The 19,180-nt window shown below is 41.5% G+C and overlaps 1 protein-coding gene across 2 annotated transcripts in view; it reads right to left on the bottom strand.

The window, feature by feature from the left end:
- The window catches only part of coro2ba (coronin, actin binding protein, 2Ba), a 55,690-nt gene that overhangs the window by 12,760 nt on the left and 23,750 nt on the right, over positions 1 to 19,180 (bottom strand). Inside the window, exons 1-2 of one of the 2 annotated variants that reach the window (XM_084057641.1) lie at positions 10,163 to 10,293; positions 5,860 to 6,060 (exon numbers count right to left, since the gene is read on the bottom strand). In XM_084057641.1, coding sequence (XP_083913767.1) covers positions 5,860 to 6,060; positions 10,163 to 10,177 — 216 coding nt within the window. In that variant the 5' untranslated portion in view covers positions 10,178 to 10,293. Of the gene's footprint in view, positions 1 to 5,859; positions 6,061 to 10,162; positions 10,294 to 19,180 lie in introns of those variants that run through there. The other variant, XM_084057640.1, reaches the window with a different exon arrangement.

The raw sequence follows: 19,180 nt of genomic DNA, 5'->3' as shown, positions 1-19,180 counted from the left end.
ACAGACACACACACACACACACACACACACACACACACACACACACACACACACACACACACACACACACACACACACACACGCAGTCTATTCTATGCTTTACTGTCTGCCACAATGTTTAGCTATACTGAATGGAATCAGGCTTCATTGTCTTTCTACACGTAATTTCCTGAAGCTGTGGCACAGAATTGCAATGACACAGATGTGCTGGCCAAGGATGTTTAAGCTTTATGACTGTGGTCTTCAACGTTTTTCAGGTGTACTGAGAGAGAGATGAAGCAGGGACCCCCACTACATATTGCATTGTATAAAATTGTGGTACAGATTACCCTTTTTCATAGATTTCATAGATAGCTTCATAGACTGTAGCGTTGTGTTGGATTAATGTTAAAATGTATTTTCAGACAGTTAACCACTTAAACGCTCAATAATTGTACATGGTCTGCTGTTTTTTCTTCCTACCTACACCACTGTCACCACACCTCTTTGCCATAAACAGCCGATCTCACATGAGCTTAGATCGGCTGTTTTTGGCTTAAGTTCTCCCCACAATGGATGCTTGGGTTGAAGTGGTTGATGTAAAAAAAAATATCCATATCACATAAAAAGATGTGACTCTGAGTAGTAACTCTGAGGACCCCCTAGGGGTCCCGGAACCCCTGTTGAAGACCCCTGCTCTATGATTGCAACAAAGAATGGAGTGGCCAACTGAAAGGGAGTGGCCAAGGTGTCAAACGCATCAAAGTTCAACAAAGTTAAACTCTGCGACGGCACATGACGTGACATGTCATATGCCAATGGTCAATGCCAATGTACAATGTCATATGATTGATGAATTGACAGAATATAGACTTTAGTTTAATTTAGTATTAAAGTTCAATTAAATATTTAATGTATTAGTAGCCTATTTATGACTGTTTTTGTAGAGGCCTTACTAACTTGACTAGTCTGTCGATGCTATCACGTGCTGATTCATGCAGCTAAATATAAGCAGTGTACCATGCATGAATATTCTCTGTGACAGCTTCTCCCCAGTGCTAGTTTTTAATTCAATACAATGACATGAATATGCTGAGTCATTCTAATTGATATTCTGAATTGATATTCTGCTGCTGTCACGTGGGATTGGTGTGTACCGCACACTGCTGCTGCCGCTTCATGTGCACGTCTGCTCTGCCTGATGTGTTCATGCAATGTGATCCGGTCAGTGTCGGTCAGAATGGATGGGCATTCAGACAAAAAAACATTTGCATTATAGAATGCAGGAAAGAAAGAAAGAAAGAAAGAAAGAAAGAAAGAAAGAAATGTGAAAGTAATACAGATGTTATGAAGAGCATCATGTGATGGAAATAGCTCCTAAGCTCTGCCTGTCTGGCTATAAACTCAATTCAATTTAAATTCAAAGGAATAAATAAAAAGGTGTTTCTAACCTGCAGGGTGTTTCTGTGCGAGTCTAAGTGCCAGCTGGCACTAACAGTAGTCTTTCCCCTTGGTGCCCACATCCCAGGGGTACCCTATGGCTGTCTCACTAGCTGTCAATGCAATATGTCTACTATTCGTCTACCTCACTGCTCATTAACCTGAACCACCAATATTATTATTTTTTCTATTGGGACTAGAGCAGCTCATTATGATGTGAGTACCTCATGAATAGTTCTCGGTAACACTTCCTCTGAAGCCCATGCCTACTGCATAAATGCATTATAAGCTAACACACACAAAATGTGGTAAAAGGTAAAGTATTATAATGCTTCATAATTTCTTGACACTCACAGACATTATTTTTGGCAAGGACCATTATAGTGTATTATTATTTTTGAACAGGTCCCTCATAAAAGAGATCTTGTATCTTTGCCGTGATTTTCAGTGATTTTTTCCCCCCTTAAAACATGATCATGATCATCAGGTATTATGGTTATACTAGGAGGAAGATTTTTTTCCAAAAAGTGTACAGAAAATGTTAAAATTATGTTTTTATGTGGACACGCCTCCAGTTCATTAAGTATACCTGGTTCTCACCTTAGCACCTCCTCCACCACCTTAGCACCACCCACCTGTCCTAGTCCCTCCGCCTCCTCATGCCCACACCATGTTATTGCGAACGCCGCGCCTCCGCCCAAGTGGAGCCTACTATGAAACTCTGCTCGGCTTGTGGCTCTGTCTGTCTGTCTGTCTGTGTGTGTGCAGTATGTGTGCACTGCCTGTGTGCAACCCACAGAGTGCGCCAGAGTGCAGCTACAGTCAAAACACACACACACACACACACACACACACACACACACACACACACACACACACACACACACACAGAGTCCGTAAATACACAATATTTTCGAGCTGCGTTCGCTTCCAGCGTTTGCGCGTCTTACTTGTGATAATGAGGGGGAGGGTATGTTTTTACTATGTCAGTAAAGCGCTGTTTTTCTATTGGCACGTTTGACCCTCAAAGTTTCAGCCTCTAGGTAGAAACTCAAAATAGTCAGAGAAGACATAAAACACCATAAAAACACCACCACGGGGCTTAATGCAGTTCTATCAACCTCATAGACACATTAAAAACAGAAAAAGTGAAAAACTATGGCACCACCCCTTTAAGTTAACACTGTCAGGACCTTGATGTTTGTTTGCCATAAACAGTTGCTGTCACCCAGACTGTCTGACTCTACATGCTAGTTGTATGCTCATCAGCTTAGTGGAACCGAGAGGAAACGCATCCTTAAGTGCTCTCTAGTTGCTGAGAAATTGATCCAGTTATGGATCCTTGATGGTGTTAAGTGTTGTAATAGAGCATGGAAAACAAAATAGAGGCAATCAGTGGCAGTATTCTGGGGAGATTTGTGTGACAGTATTATGGTCAAATCCGTGAATTATCTTAGATTTGACACTGATTATCAAGGATTAAGCCTAAGGGCTTATTTCGCAGCTGAGTATTAGATTTCTGTTGGGTTGATACTTGCTAAGACATTTGCGCATTCAGTAAAATTGAATACCGATGAGGTTATCATGAGTTGGAGTGTGCCGGGATCCCTTAAAATGCATGATCGATTTCAGCACAGACATAATTCAGAGTCACGCGGAAGCAGTGGAAAGGAGACATTGGAACGTAATGGCAGGATGCAGCCGTGGAGTGTGTTTGTGAATACTTTCTTGGAATACTTGCTGAGACAAATTTGTAATGACCTTTCTCCCCTAATTAATGGAGTTGGGACAACAGATGTTGAGGAGACGGAGAACCACAACTTTACTCCGCCCTAAACCCAAATCATGGGCGCTACTTATAACCTTCCCAAACCACCCAGAAGCCTCCATGCTTTTCGCATCCCTCCACCCCGTTCACCTCCAATATTATGTTCTCTCTCTCTCTCTCTCTCTCTCTCTCTCTCTCTCTCTCTCTCTCTCTCTCTGTCTCCCCCGGGTCCCCCCCCTCCCTCAGGTTCCGTGCTGGAGGGTCACCCTCCATGAAAGATATGATGATGATGCAATTGACCTCCACGCCAAAGGCTCCTGTGTCAGCAACCCTCCCGGCACCTACATCCCCTCCCGTTATCTATCCATCATTTATTTAAATAAATAACCTTAACCATTCCCAATGGTGTGGCTCTTGACTCGTGAATTGCGTAGTTTAGTTTAGCCTTATGTTAAACCTTTGCTCAACGATGACCACAGTGTCGCCAAAAAGAGCCCGGGCTAGAGCAAGTTAAGACCATGCGCCATGGTGCAAAGTTCCGCCGTTAAAATGGGGCCCTTAGTCTTATTCGATTATATCCACCATGAGCTAACTGAGAGGACAAAAGCCATTCTTTCTTCACAAGAAAGGACGGCACAGTAACTCTGATAGTGTTTATTTCATAGATAATTGTATAGAACAGACATTTCCATTCACAGCCATGCTGTTTCCAGGTCAAACATAGAAGATGAATTAATTCATCAATCAATCTATGGGGGCCTTGCCCTAGTGACATATTTGTTCAATGTGAGGATGTTTTGGTTGTTGTATCAATAGCAATTAGAGTCATCGGGTCCTCCAACAAAGTCGATGACTATGAACACAAAAGTAGAGTGCTTCTGACCCATCAATTCTTATGATTTATCAAACATTTTCTTGCATTTACAGTATCTGGTAACTGGTGATATATTCATATATATTTTCTGCCATCCAAACAGTGGTATATATAGCCAAGTGCATAATAAACAGTATTTTAATTTTAGTATGGGTGTCCTCCCTACCCTACTGCTAACAGCTGTTCTAAGTCAAATCTGTAACACACCCTTACTGGTTGCTGTTCAGTTTTTATTTGTTAAACTTGCTTTAACAACTATGAATCAGCTGTAAGGAGCTTTAAGTTGAATTGTACAGGCTCTCTTTCCAAATGGTTTTGGAAAACAAATTCAACACAGACCAGACTAATGAGCCATACATTCATACATACTGTACATGTAAAATATGACTCCAGCAGATACAGTATGAAATAGCAAGTAACAGATGTATATTGTGTGCTATATTTCTTGTATACCTGCAGAACAAATATAGAGCAGGGGTCTTCATCTGGAGGTTCGGGACCCCTAGAGGGTCTTCAGAGTTACTACAGGGGGCCGCAAAATGGGTGGGGGGTGGGGGGGGGGGGGGGCGGGTGGGGGGTGGGGGGGGGCCCCCACCCAATGTTTTTTCATGTGACGTACAATAAGCAAGGTAAACACATACATCAAATGCAGAGAGACTGTGTAGTGCCTCAGTACACTAGGATCACAGGTAAACCAAAAACCTAGCATTAGTCTAAACAATATACTGTCTAAAAAGTATCTGTACAATGAAACTATAGGATGCCAGGTAAACAATCTGTCTAAATAACACGCTATCTAAATTACATTAAAAACGTTTTAAACATCTGCATAAGTCTGGTCGTCAAGGCTAGGTTAAGTGCAGGCTACAGTAGGTCAAGTGTACACTATTATGCTTTGTGGATATACCTTAGCAGCTCACATAGCTGTGATCTCCTTAGTGCAGAGAGCTCCCTGTCTTGTGAATATTGCTGTCTGATAATAATTTAGTTTGATTGCATTTGGCCTTGGTGCTTTTGAAGTACTGCACCTTGGCAGAGTCTCTCTTAAAGGCAAATTTCACCTTGAAACACTTCTGGGGTAATTTTCATGTCTACTGTGACCTTTGTCTGCACCCCAGACAGTTTTTAAGTTTCTAGATTCAATATTTACATAATTATGTGATATTCATTTTTATCATTTGACCCTCCTATATAAGCCCGTTTAACTTCTCCATGTTAGACTGATTGAAAAACACACATAAATAAACACAAATATAAAATCAACAAATAATTAGACTAAATATAAAACTGCCTCTGCTCAATCTAAAGGCTCTTTTCACTTTTGTCTAACAAGAGGGAAAAGTGCATTCTAATAGAATTCTCACTGTTCCAAAAGTCAGAAGCCAAATGCTAATGCTTGATGCCTGTTTTCTCTTTAATCCGCAGAACAATGAAGGTTTAATCGTTAGATCAAAGAAACAAAGAACACCCGCACAATGTCTGCTTCACTTGTGATTAAAATATTTTTTATTAACAAGAACAATGTTTCGGTGCAAGGGTCTTCACCCCTGTGATCATAAACCTGATAACCTGTAGTATTTTATTCACAAGTGAAGAAGATTTGTGGGAGGACTTTGTTTTTTTGTTGTCGACCCATGGTCTTCTCCTGCATACCTGCCTACCAACACACAATTGAGCAAAAGGCTTTACTCTGTATTATGTAGATCTAACCAAGTGATTATTCTGCACCATCTGCAAAAAAGCTTCGTAATGAAAGCGTGGGCCAAGCATGTCTTATGAGTTATTCCTAAGAGGTTACCTGAGATACAGGTACAACGATGAAAGACCCCCCGCCAGAACTCTCGGTGACAATGGCCAAGTACTTGGTGTTGACGGCACAGAAGTGGTTGTCATGGACGTTCTTGGTGATGGGGATGCCGTCAAAGCAGTGCTCCCGGTTGGCGACCTTCCCATATACATTTCGAAACTTGGAGCTTCGGTAGGTCGGACGCCATGACATCTGAGAGAAAAATAGCAGGGGGAAAATGTTAGGCTCATTGAGACAGACTATGTAAAACACTGAAGCACTAACCTAGTGATATGTTCTTGTTTATTGATCTGTTTTCGCTGTTATATTTACTATGACAATTTTATATGCTGTGATATACAACAAACATTGATATAATTGATGGGCATTTCAATCAAATGCATTCTAACTAACCATCTTAGTGTTCATACAGTGTTATTACTGTATATACAGTAGATGACACATCCCAGGTTTTCTGGTCTGTTCTCAATGTACAGCTACAGTTCAGTTACAGTACAAGACCATATACTGTAAGCAGACAGTATCTCTGGTTCATTTCCAACAGTGACAATGACAGAGAGACAGGAAAGGTGGGAGAGAGAGAGGGGACGACAGGCAGCAATGAGCCTCAGGTTGGATTCAAATCTGGGCCAGCTGCATGAAGGACTTTAAAGCCTTGTGCTATTACCAGGCGAGCTACCGAGGTGCCCTGAACAAAATAGATTTATTCTGTGAGAGTGACATCTCATTTCTATTAGTATTGGTAGAAAGAGGATGACATGCACAGGTGGTAAAAATATTGCTGATACCAGTTATAATTCTCATCGCCCAGACCCATATTCACAGGGAGGCCTGTAACACTGTTGTACATGATAAGAATTCAATGTAAATGTTATTTTTATAGTGGCAAATCACAACATGTTGTCTCAAGAAGTGTCTACCGATATGAAGTTATGGAAAATCACATCCAATTAGTCATGGGAGTGAGACTTCTGAACTGTTTTGACACCAATTATGTTAAGTCAAATCAAATGCTTAATCTTTCAAGTAGAGAATACCCAAAGTTAAAGCAGTTCCTTTACACTTTATGACAAATCACACATCAAATGAAGCCCTGTTCTTAGCCCCTTTCTTTCATTGTCTCCGCCAGGCCGAAAGGCATGGCGAGAGAGTATGTTTTACCCCCGGTCCGTCCGTCCGTCCGTCCGTCCGTCCGTCCGTGTGTGTGTCATTCTGTCTTGTCTGTGTACAGCTAATCTCTGGCACCGTTGGCTTGATCGCAGCGAAACTGTGCACACACAGTCCCTGAATGCCAAAGCCGAACCTCTGCTCCAAATTTTTCACATGGGCCTTTTATAGCGCCACCAGGAGGCCGATTTGTGCAAAACACATTTTTGAACAGTACTCCTACACATTTTGGCCAACAATCCCCCAAATCGGTACACAGTATCTCTATAGTCATTAAAAGAAACGGCTCATTTCAGATTTTTCATATTCCATCCTGATTGGCAAAAATTGTCAAAGTTTGCTTGCAGGAGTAAATCATGAACACAGCATGCAATTTCCGTGAAATTTTGCAAACACATTCCCATTAGGCCGAGGAAGAAATGCCATTTGAAAATGTTCAAATCAGCCTCATGGTGGCGCTGTAACAGGCCGATTCGTGTTTTTACCTATAACTGCACCGATCAGTGTAAAACTTTGTATGCACACTCTCTAGAGGCCAAGGACAAACCTTTGCCCTGCATTTTTCACATTTGCCTTTTATAGCGCCACCAGGAGGCAGACTTATGTAAAACACATTTTTTGATATTAAGCCTTCATATTTGATGCAAATTTCACGCAAATCGGTACACATGATCTCTATAGGCATGTGATCAAGACGGATCTGTTTGATTTTTCATATGCCATCCTGATTGGCTAACATTGACATGAAATGTTTGCAGGAGTGGCCCGTTTTGAACAAAATGCCGCAAATCATGAATGCAGCATCCGATTACGGTGAAACTTTGAACGCACATTCACACTATGTTGAGGAACAAATGCCACCCTTTTAACATTGGCCTGTTATAGCGCCACCAGCAGGTCAAATTTAGCAAAACACATTTTTAGAACAAAATGCCTCAAATCATGCATGCAGTGTCCGATTGCCGTGCAAGGCCTAGGAATAAATGGCATCCTTTTCACATTGGCCTATTATAGCGCCACCAGGAGGCCATAATAACCTACCTGACCTGGCGGAGACTTGTGCTCCGAGGAGCACTTTTTCTAGTTCTGAATGAGTTGCCGCACAACGGAGAGAAGTGGCAAACTGGTGAGATCAAAACTCGGTATGACTCAAGCAGCTACTTTTTATCGTCACACCACCACAAGAATGTATTGATAGAATTCTTGCTTTGTTGTGTGAGTTAGCTATTAGAGGGAGCCAAATGCAATCAGCCAAAGAACTGGATATTAAAGACATGAACTGCAATTTTCCCACAGTTATTCCTCTTTAAGTGTTTTTGTCTTTCTTACAATACTGATGGATGGTTTCAATTTGGAGAGTATTACTGTACATAGTATATATTGTTTTTATATAATTCTTAAGACCACCAAGAGACTATATCAGTTTCCCCAAACAGCGATGGAAATAGAAGATTTATGACTGTTGTCAGATCAGTGGCAAGTTGGCTAGATGACATCATCAGCCATTCCTCTATTCAGTATTGTTCTGAGTCCTGGAAACAGAGCTGGTGGCAGTGGTGTGTGCATGCAAATAGAAACATCCCCAAACCCCCATGCTGCCATTGTCACCCTCATTCTAGCCTCAAACCACACTAGAAAGACAGCATATTTATTGTCAGTCGGGCAGAAACCTTTTTTCTGTGCCGATTTCAGCGGGACGTTAAATTAATGTCCCACTGTTTTATGCTTTGTCGTATGACAGTGTCATGCGAAAACAGCAAAAATAGCTGATCTTCAAGCTGACAAAGCATTGCATAATGACATTTTTAGCTTGTACAATATCTGCTATTTTCTGTACTTTGGAAAATTGTAGAAAATGTTCTCTTGTAATGACATTCCCAAAATATTGATGCAGGTTGAAAGTGGTTAAATCTGTCTGTGGGTTTTATAAATATTTAACCAATGAAAAGTATCAATAAAGAGCTTGTGACTAAATAATAACTGATCTATTTGAAGACAGGCTTTTTTCCCTCCTTTGTTTCCACCAGACAGCGATGTAATCCTCCATCATCATACGTGGATCATAAGCCCACATGTGATATCTACAAATGTCACTGATACCTTTGTCATCACGTCACCAATCAAATCCAAAGAGTATACTAGAAAATAGCTATCAAACCAGAATCACACTGCTGTTGGATCAATGATAATACTACTCTTCATTTGTACTGATGATGTATCAGTGGCTCTGCTTCTGTACCTTCCAGTAACACCATTTTCAAGAGCTAGCAAATTACATACAGTACAGTATTATGCATCTACTCTAGATACAACACACTGTGTTTCATGCATTATGTAGAGTGGTAAACATTCACCCATATACATGTCTCTTCATCCTTCCTGAATTAAAAGCTAGATTGGTCTGAAGCCATGTGTCCATGTGCAGCATAATGGCATCTTGTTAAAGAATTAATGCAGAACAGAAGACCAGCAGAGAGTAGCCTGAGGGACGGTTAGCGAGAGGGAGAGAGACTTGCTTGCTTTGAGCTCTCTTTACAAGGATGCCCATTCATTGATCACTGCCGTAAGGGAAGAAGGGCATACGTGTGTGTGTGTGTGTGTGTGTGTGTGTGTGTGTGTGTGTGTGTGTGTGTGTGTGTGTGTGTGTGTGTGTGTGTGTGTGTGTGTGTGTGTGTGTGTGTGTGTGTGTGTGTGTGTGCGCGCGTGCGTGCGTGTGTGTGTGAGTGTGGGTGTGTGCATGTGATGACTCTTTTCCTCCCACAAACTTCTTGCACATAATGCGTACATGGAGGCAGTTACTCTCATACACGCACGCACACGCACGCACGCACACGCACACACACACACACACACACACACACACACACACACACACACACACACAACTTTGTATCCATCAGAAAATGTCACAAGACTCTGCCACTGAGATCACTCCCTGTGTGAATAAAACAGTGCAAGGTCTTTGCAAGCTCTGGTGCCATGTTTTAGTAACAGAAATGATCATTGTGATAGAGAAGAAATGTTACAGTTGTCTTTGGCATTTCACTGCCTGCAACATTGCTACCAGCACCTCTAACCTATCTCTGTAACATGCTTTCTAAAGTTCTCCTGATGAGTCTCATCTTACCGTACTGGTGTGCATCTGTACAGTAGCACTCTTGCGGTGGCCTCATATGGCAATCACCCACCCTCCCTCCTGCGACAGCCACAAGAAAGTCCTCTGTCTTCCTTCCTTCAAATTCAGGCAGACGGCCTGCGTCCGCTCTCGCTCCCTCTGGCCGTCTTTCTCTCCCCTCCCCCTTACAGTCACTTCCCACCCTCTCCTCCTCCTACTAATGCTGATGACTCTCGAAAGTACACCCCCCCCCCTCCACCCACCCACCCCTCTCCCGTCCAGTCACTCGAACTCTCATCCCTCCAGCTCTCTCTTGATCTCTCTATGCCCAGATGTATCATCTCTGGATCAGCAGCCATTCTGCCTTCTCGCTCTCCCACTCGTTGCCTCTTAGAATCACAGGCAACCTGGACGTCTTTGGACCCTCCCCAGAAGCAGCCTGAGGCGCTCCACTCATTTTCTCCTTCTTCCTATGACAGACTACATTATTTAAAGAGTGGACAACCTATGGCTTAGCATTGACAATTGTTAAAGCCATGTCTGCTTTGTGAAATAGAGTGGAAAGACATACAAATACATAGGCTGTTTATTTGATTACTACAATTTAATTAGTCATTTTCTATGGATCAATGCATTGATTATTTGGTAAATTGTTTCACCCTTACACACAATAATTTGACATGAATGAAAGTATGTTGTTGCGATTTGAGGAACTTATGCTGCAGAACAACACAGCTATAAACAATGCTGGTTTAGCTTCATTGCCAGGAATGATATCCTGTCTCAGGGTTTAAAGAATTGATTGGCTTAGAGATAGTTACATTAATTACTCCCTGTCTCATCATTTGCCACTCTCACAACCCAACTTCTGGAAGCTCTCTCACACGTGAAGCCCTAGCCGACCCCTTTGTCTCAGACAGTGGTTGCCATGACCTAGGGTCACGGTTTGGATGCTGAGGCAGATGCTGTGGTAAGAAATTATATCCCCTGATGATCCTGTGCTGTTTGCAGGATGTGTGTGTAACCCTGGGGGACTCGTGGGGAGGCTTATGTTGGCGCACGCGCATGTGTGTGTGTGTGTGTGTGTGTGTGTGTGTGTGTGTGTGTGTGTGTGTGTGTGTGTGTGTGTGTGTGTGTGTGTGTGTGTGTGTGTGTGTTATGAATGTTATCTTTATTCATGCCATAGTTTCATGCAGTTTGTCCACAATGGCAGCTGTTTATTGTACATGTATTGTATTGTCTGTCTGTGTGTTTATGAATGTGTTAGACAGTATACATACTACAGTAGCTGAAGGGCAGAACACTCCAGAGAGTAAATTGTATTTGCGGTGTTTTCCACATTCCTACAGGGCACTACCGCTCTATTGTACTCTCTCTATTCCAACCATCCTAAAGCAATGGATCTTTGTGTCTGAGTTACCCATTGAAGGACAAGGCAAGCTGAAGAAAAGCTTCAAACAATAGTCTACTGCTAAATAAAAAAGGCATACATTCATGAGTAAATATCTTCCTTAACCACAGCTGTAGTCAATGCACATCCACTCTGTCTTCACAGAGCACTGTGACAGTAACCAGAAGATGACAGATTCCATGGCCATGAAAACCCAGTGAAAAACTCCCAATTCACATCAATGGGTATAACTGTTCCAACCACCATTTTCTCACTGCTGTTGCCAGCTGAGGAAGTGGAGCCATCAGAAATCACATACAAAGGACAAGAAAGGAAAAGAAAAGCCACAGGATTGCTGCAGTTCTTGTCACTCTTCCTGCAGACATGAGGCTTTGTCAAGACACTAAGAGCTGTGTTCTGCCTCTTCCTCTCCTTGCAGGGCCACCATACAGTCATTGACGGTGGCATCTAATCTCAGCAGGGAGTAAATATTACAGAAACAAAGACAGCCTGGTGGCTCTTTTCACTAGCGCAACTTTTGACATGGCCTGGCATTGACTCTCACAGGAAGTGTCATACAGTGTGTTGGCAGTCAATTCTGGAAAATTCTTTGATATGCCCATGGCAACATCTTACGGGATAATTGCTGCTATAGAGGGTTCATGCGCTTCATGGAGTCTTGGGCTATTTGTGCACTTCAAAGTGTTTGTGTATTGCATCGTCCCTTTTATGATGCTGCATTTTGTTAACTAAATGTTAAAACTCTATCAGTCATAATAATCCTTTAATTATGATAGAAAGATATAATATAAAAATATAGTCCTGAAGTAATTTCACGTTAGGAGAATATTTTGAGAGTTTAATTTATAAATATGATTTTAACGTATACTTTAATTTCTTTGGTAAAGTCATAGTCGGTCAGAGTAATCTTCTTCAACTCATTTTTAACTTCCTATGGCTCAACTTAGTGAAGTGGAATAGAATGTTATGCAACTTAGCCCCAGTGTGAGTGTCTCTATTTGTGTGCATGTGCATGTGCATGTGCATGTGCATGTGCATGTGCATGTGCATGTGCATGTGCATGTGCATGTGCATTTGCGTCTGTGTGCGTGTGTGCGTGCAATAGTAGGATGATATTTAGCAGTAATGACAGGAGATGCAGAGGCCTATACTAATGGCAGCTCTCAGGAAAGAGAGCTGAGCCTCGAGCTAGCCCTCCCCATCAGGCAGTGTTGGTGCACAGAGAACACTACCCAAGGTTAGATCACATGGACCTCTACTGGAGTGCACTTATCAGGGTACCACAGATGAGTGGGTGGGTTTCAAGTGTACAGGCATCATCTATCCGCACAAACCCTCTCAAGAGACAAGGTAGGCTGATTATTGGAGTGCTATGTGTGTTGTAAGTAACAAGGTATGCCATTATATTTTGAGAGGCTTCTAAAAGAGTACAGTACAGTGTGCACAGTAAATATTATAATGTATAATATTATAGTGTGTCGATTCTTTCTAGGCATCTGTTTGAATATCAGCAATAGCCGAAGATTTTAGTTCCATTGTAAAAGACAGCTACTACAAATGTACACTACAGAGCCAGTAACAAGAGTATAGCATGACCTTCTGCCAGTCCCATGTGTTATGACATCCCTCTGGGCAGTTGTTAAATTTTAGAAAGTTGTACATGTGGTACTGTGCCCAAGGAACAGGCACAGGAGATGAAGGAGCACTTTCTTCCGAGTATTGGTGGGGAAGGCACTCAACCACCGGAACAGGAATGCAGGGCCGGCCGCTGCTATAAGCAATATACATATATATATATATATATATATATATATATATATATTATTTTATTTTATGTACTCATGACCTTAAAATCATGACCTCAGCTTTTCCTTCGTTAAAATATTAAAAACTTTACGCCATCCTGGCATTGATGTCATTGAGACACTCCAGCAGTGGGTGATATAATTGAGAGTAGTCTACATAAAAATGGAAGGAAATGCCATATTTTTCATAATTGACCCTAATGGCAGGAGATAGAGAGAGAAGACAATCGGCCCAATAATTGAGCCTTGGGGGACTCCACATGGAAGGGACGCAGAAGGCGATTTAATTGCTGACCAAGAACCTTCTCTCAGACACCAACAACCTGAACCAATCTAGTAGTTCCCTTTATAGTGTACCACACAGTGCTTGCGGCATGAGATGAGGATGCTATATGGCCTATTGTGTCAAAGGTAGCTATAAGATCTAAAAGCATAAGAAACATTTGAGGTGATGGTTTTAAGTTATAAACAAAGGAAAACACAATCAACCAAAGTATACATAACCAAGGGAAGGTAATTTAACAAATGATACATCCATAACTAACAAATGATAAATCAGTACTTACTCAAATAATGCATAAAAACTGAACATGAACTAAACTGCATGCCTCTCACACACTGACAGAAGTGGCTGCGTTTTAAAGGCCCTACTACTACTGCAATTGGGTGCAGGTGGTGCTAATTACAATCAGTGCAGGTGTGTAGGGTAAATTAACAGTCCAGAGCTCCTCCAACCTAGTACTGAGCAGGAAAAGATTGTCTACAGTATTTATTGTATGTGATGATTCTGTATGTTGTGTCGCGTTGTTTTGTGTGTTTATTGAATGGACCCTATTGGAAGAATAGCTGATACCCAGTAGCAACTAACAGGAATGCTATCAACAAATTAACTAATAGAGAAAAGGCGCGCTCAACACTGCACATATCTCTGCCAGGCCAGGTGGCCTACCCAGGGATGTATGCAAGTTGTAGGTTGCATTTTGCCTTCACTTCAAAACACACTTGAGGTCTGGTTTGTGTATTTTATGTAACTAGTGCAATAACAACTAAAGTTCATAATCTCCTTCTCCCAGCCTTTAAAAGCACTGTGGTGGTGGCATCATGGAATGATTAATCATTTTTCAGTTGTGATTCCCCCTTCCAAGGTGAAGATTGTTACAGTATAGCATATTTGCCAAAACTGACGAGATACACTCAAATGTTCCCCAAAGCCATCAAGAAAATCAGACCCGTTTCATAATTAAAATGTTTGACCAACAGCCAACTCTTACCCAGTTTCCTTTCAGTCAATCTATAAATCCACTAAAAGCTTTGTATAAAAAGTTCACATTTACTGCTAAGGCTCTCTCTTACAGTATCTCTCTGTGTAATGCCTCATTAGGTGTGTGTGTGTGTGTGTGTGTGTGTGTGTGTGTGTGTGTGTGTGTGTGTGTGTGTGTGTGTGTGTGTGTGTGTGTGTGTGTGTGTGTGTTTGTGTGGGGGGGAGCAATCAAATTGCATGAAGCTCCAAGCTTTGAAGGTCAATATAACAGGGATCCTGTATGCCAGACATTCTTGCTTGTCTGTTTCAAAGATCAGACAGACAGACTGAACATGGTGTTTCTGCATGTCGTGAGTGTTAATTCATCATTTAACACTCATGATATTGCATTTACGTACAGTATGTCTATCTCTGTTTATGTCTCTCTCTGAAGGACGGAAAGATGAAAGCAGATGCAGACACAGGATGGATCCAAGCTTAAGACCATCTGCCTGTGCATGTTGCCAGAAGACCACTCCCTTAGACAGAGACCATCTGACCGTTGGAATCAAGATTACAGAGAATGCTTTGGAAAGAGAAAAATAAGCAATTAATTAACATTTCACAATCACAAGCTCCTACTCTAATTTAACTCCTATAAATCACAACCTAATTGTTTATTATTAGTTACTATCCCTTATATTATATCAGTATACACACACACATGCGTGCCCGAATGCACACGCACGCCCGCACACGCACGCCCGCACACGCACACACACACACACACACACACACACACACACACACACACACACAACATATATATATATATATATATATATATATATATATATATACAGTATATTATATATATATACAGTATATTATATATACACATACGTATACATACAGGAGTACGTATGTATATATTATATATACATATACTCAAATGCATACATACAGGATTACGTATGGAGAGAGAGAGAGAGAGTGAGAAAGAGTGAGTGAGTGAGTCACAATGGTTTCTATGTTTATTAGTATGCAGAAATTGAGCCACACTGGGCTTTTTGTGTTGAATAAAATGTATACACTAAAATAGAATACTACAAGTGCACTTTTCTTTTTTATCTGTGTGTTGCTCTGAAGTGCACAGTGATACTCATCCTCAAAAAAGGTGTGGGCGGACCACAGACAGTCGTACCCAGAATATAAGCAAGACACAGTCAAAAAGGGGTGTAGGAGTGTCAGTCTATTACAGTTGGCAGAATATAAATAAGGCACAATTGTAATTGACAAACTGTGAAAGAGAAACAGATTGTTGTAATTGTCGCACGACTCGCACCCCTATCTGCTACTGAGGGTAGGCAGAGGAAGTCCAGATGTTCCTCTTTAATGAATGGAGAAAGATGCCAAATGGAGTTTTCTACCAAGGTAAGCAGGTTCAACCACAACTGTTGTATTGCCAGGAGTAAATGGCCTCAGGTTGTTTCCATAGACGTGGACAGCATGAAATAGGGCTATGCCAAAACTGCTGATGGTAAGGTTTAAAACCTGCCCAGTGAGTGGAATGATGAGATGAGATGGTGCTGACGCATGCACGCGCACGCATGCACACACACACACACACACACACACACACACACACACACACACACACACACACACACACACACACACACACACACACACACACACACACACACACATATGAATCTGTATGAATATCAGATGTGTTGCAACAGGGAAGTGCAATACCGCTCCTATTGTATCAAGTCTCTCAGCTTTCTATTTCAATAAAGAAAAAATACAAAGACAAACTGTTCCCCAACAATGTCTCTTTGGAGAAAATGTATCTGCTCTATGTGTGAGCTTGTGAAACTACATTTGAGATGACGGTATTCCCATGTGTGGGTAAAGGTTAATGCGATGTGAATTTGACCTAATTCAATGATTCCAGTTAGATTGCCCAAGGGAAAACAAACCACATGGCTAATGCTAATGTTTTCTTCTTTGTTTTGCCATGTGTCTGAATTTCATATTTAGCATATCTTATTTTTCAGAATTGATTACTGATTGTACTATTGGTAGCCTATATCATAAATATATGCTGTTGTAGGACAGCTAGGCTATGGTGGCGTAGACAGCAATGGGTTGGTCGTAAATTATTCATTCATGCGCATGTTTCCAGTCTGCTACATTGATCTGCTATTTGCCAGTCTGTCAACTGGCTCCTACTACTGCAGAGGGTAGACCTTCTGTGTCCCAGTTTCAATAGATAGTTATGATGAAATACAGCCCTCTTTTCACTATCCTCTGTGGAGGGAAACGTTTAATCTGGGCTGTCATTCCATAAGGGATTCTCTATTGGCACCCACTGTCCCTACTGGATATCTATTCATTTCTGTATTATCTGCAATGTCCTAGTTTCTGTGTATCCCAGTTTTAGAAGTTTACACAGTGTTTTGGACAGGCTAGACAATGACCCTGATGATCGGTGGGACATACGTTAGTGTTAATATTGATCCATGGTGACAGTAACTCTCTGCATAATCACTTCATATGCCACTTCATATGCCTCCTTGTGTTGAAAGGTTGCCATTTCAATAATTGTTTACGGCATGGCGCCAAAGGGGCCTAGATGTGTAGAACAGGGTCTGTCAATATCTCTGTATGTCCACAAAAACAGACAACCATTAGGCAACATTATCAACGTTAGCACACCAAACACTGATGTTAGCACTGATTGTATAAGATATAAGCATGACAGTGTAGCCCAATGTAAAAGGATGAAGGAAAGCAATTCTCCCACTACAGTAAGACTTTTTTTTAAATCAAATTACATTTTAAGATGTACGCGTCCTTTAGTGTCCTTTGCGTCTACGTCACAAATCACCTCTAGCCCATTGGTCAAGCCATGGAACGTAATGGCACAACGAGACAGAGCTGGCCGTTGATGCTACAAGATGGGGCAAGGATTAATTCAAGCGATTCCTTATTCCTTGTCCAAACACATATCTCCAGTTTGCAATTTAATCCTGGACACTAGGCAAGGTGATCTGTGAATTAAGCTGTGTAGAGTGGAGATCGGGACCAGTGTTTGTGATACCAGGTAGATAACTGTCTGAAAGCCTTTTCAATTGCACACCATTATCCTATCTTCTTTTAAATGTAGCTAACATTACCCAAGACTTGACATAAAGCTACAGTAATTAATTAGCAGTGACTGAAAACTCTTTTGACAGCAATTGAACCCAAAGTATATCAATCAGACACGTGTCCTATAAGGAAATGTTAAATGTTCTTGCCAATTGGTAGAACTATTGTATGTTCATATGTTTTCTCTGTATGAAGGCCAACCTCAGGAGCTGCAACGTTGATGCAGAAAACTGGGAGGATAAAGCTGCCGACAGGGAAAGGTGGAGGCACCAAGTTGTTACCCAAGGCATTGAGACTTTCGAACAGGTAAGAGTGGCATCAATCCAAGACAAGGGAGACCACAGGAAACGTGGACCTCTCACCTCAACACAGGACAAAACTCCCTGCAGTATCTGCGGAAGAATGTGTGTCCAGGGATAGGGCTACGCCACGCTAAGAGGAAATAACTGCCTGTCTACTCATCCGTCGGATCGACGGGGACTCCCCCACTATCCTACTGTATCCTCGTTTGACAGTCTGTTAGAAGAGACCCAAGCTGGGAAACTGTGTCACTGTCAGCATTGTAGCAATGTAGCTCAGCGTTTCTGGCTAGCAGTCTCTTCAACAGAAAACACCTATAGCAGCTGTTTTGTTGGCAATTTGATTTGGGTATCTATAATTCTTAAACAAATAGAGATCTTATAGTGCATAGTACTGTAATAACCATTATTTTGTTTTGAGGGAAACTGCATCATTTTAAAACACAAGCTCCATATGGAAAGGGAAGTGCTTCCTTCATTTCACTGTCCAACTGAAAGGGCAGAATCAGCTTATGTCATATATATCTGGGTAGAAATTAATTCAGTGACAGCTGTTTGGTATGGTTTTTGTGACCCATTTGTTAATGCTGTTGTAGTGCTGTTAGGTTACATTAAACATCGCAAGTGCAGCGATTGTATCACTTTTTTCTCTTTTATTCCTTCCATCGTCATTCATCCGTGACTCCTATTTGACTTTCCTCCTGTTTTACATTTGTTCTAAAACTCAGTTGTGTAGCCTTTCCTCTGCATATTCTCGCAAATTCCTTCCCTATCTCAGTTCTTTATTTAGAACCTCTACCGTTCCATTACATTCCATCCCATTCCTTTCCATTCAATGTCTTCCCAAGGTCATGAATCCTCTCAGTAAATATGTGTCAACCAAAAGACAGCAGCATGGCCAAGAAGCACTGGGCTGGAATGCAAGCCCAGCTGCCTCTCAGCTGCCCACTCCTTGCTTTCTCTTTGTTCAAATCATTTCTGCTCTTCCCTTCTGATAAACAATAACACATAGGGAAACTGCATGGGTCTTTTACGCAACAATGTGGTATTCTGAGTATTTGCCTAACGAGCAGCGGGGGATTTCTCTAAAGTCCATTTTCTTCACTTTAATACAGA

The sequence above is a fragment of the Gymnoscopelus microlampas genome, assembly GCF_963454915.1.
Source record: "Gymnoscopelus microlampas genome assembly, chromosome: 1".
In the NCBI taxonomy this organism is placed as follows: domain Eukaryota; kingdom Metazoa; phylum Chordata; class Actinopteri; order Myctophiformes; family Myctophidae; genus Gymnoscopelus; species Gymnoscopelus microlampas.
This window is presented reverse-complemented; position numbering and strand designations above follow the sequence as displayed.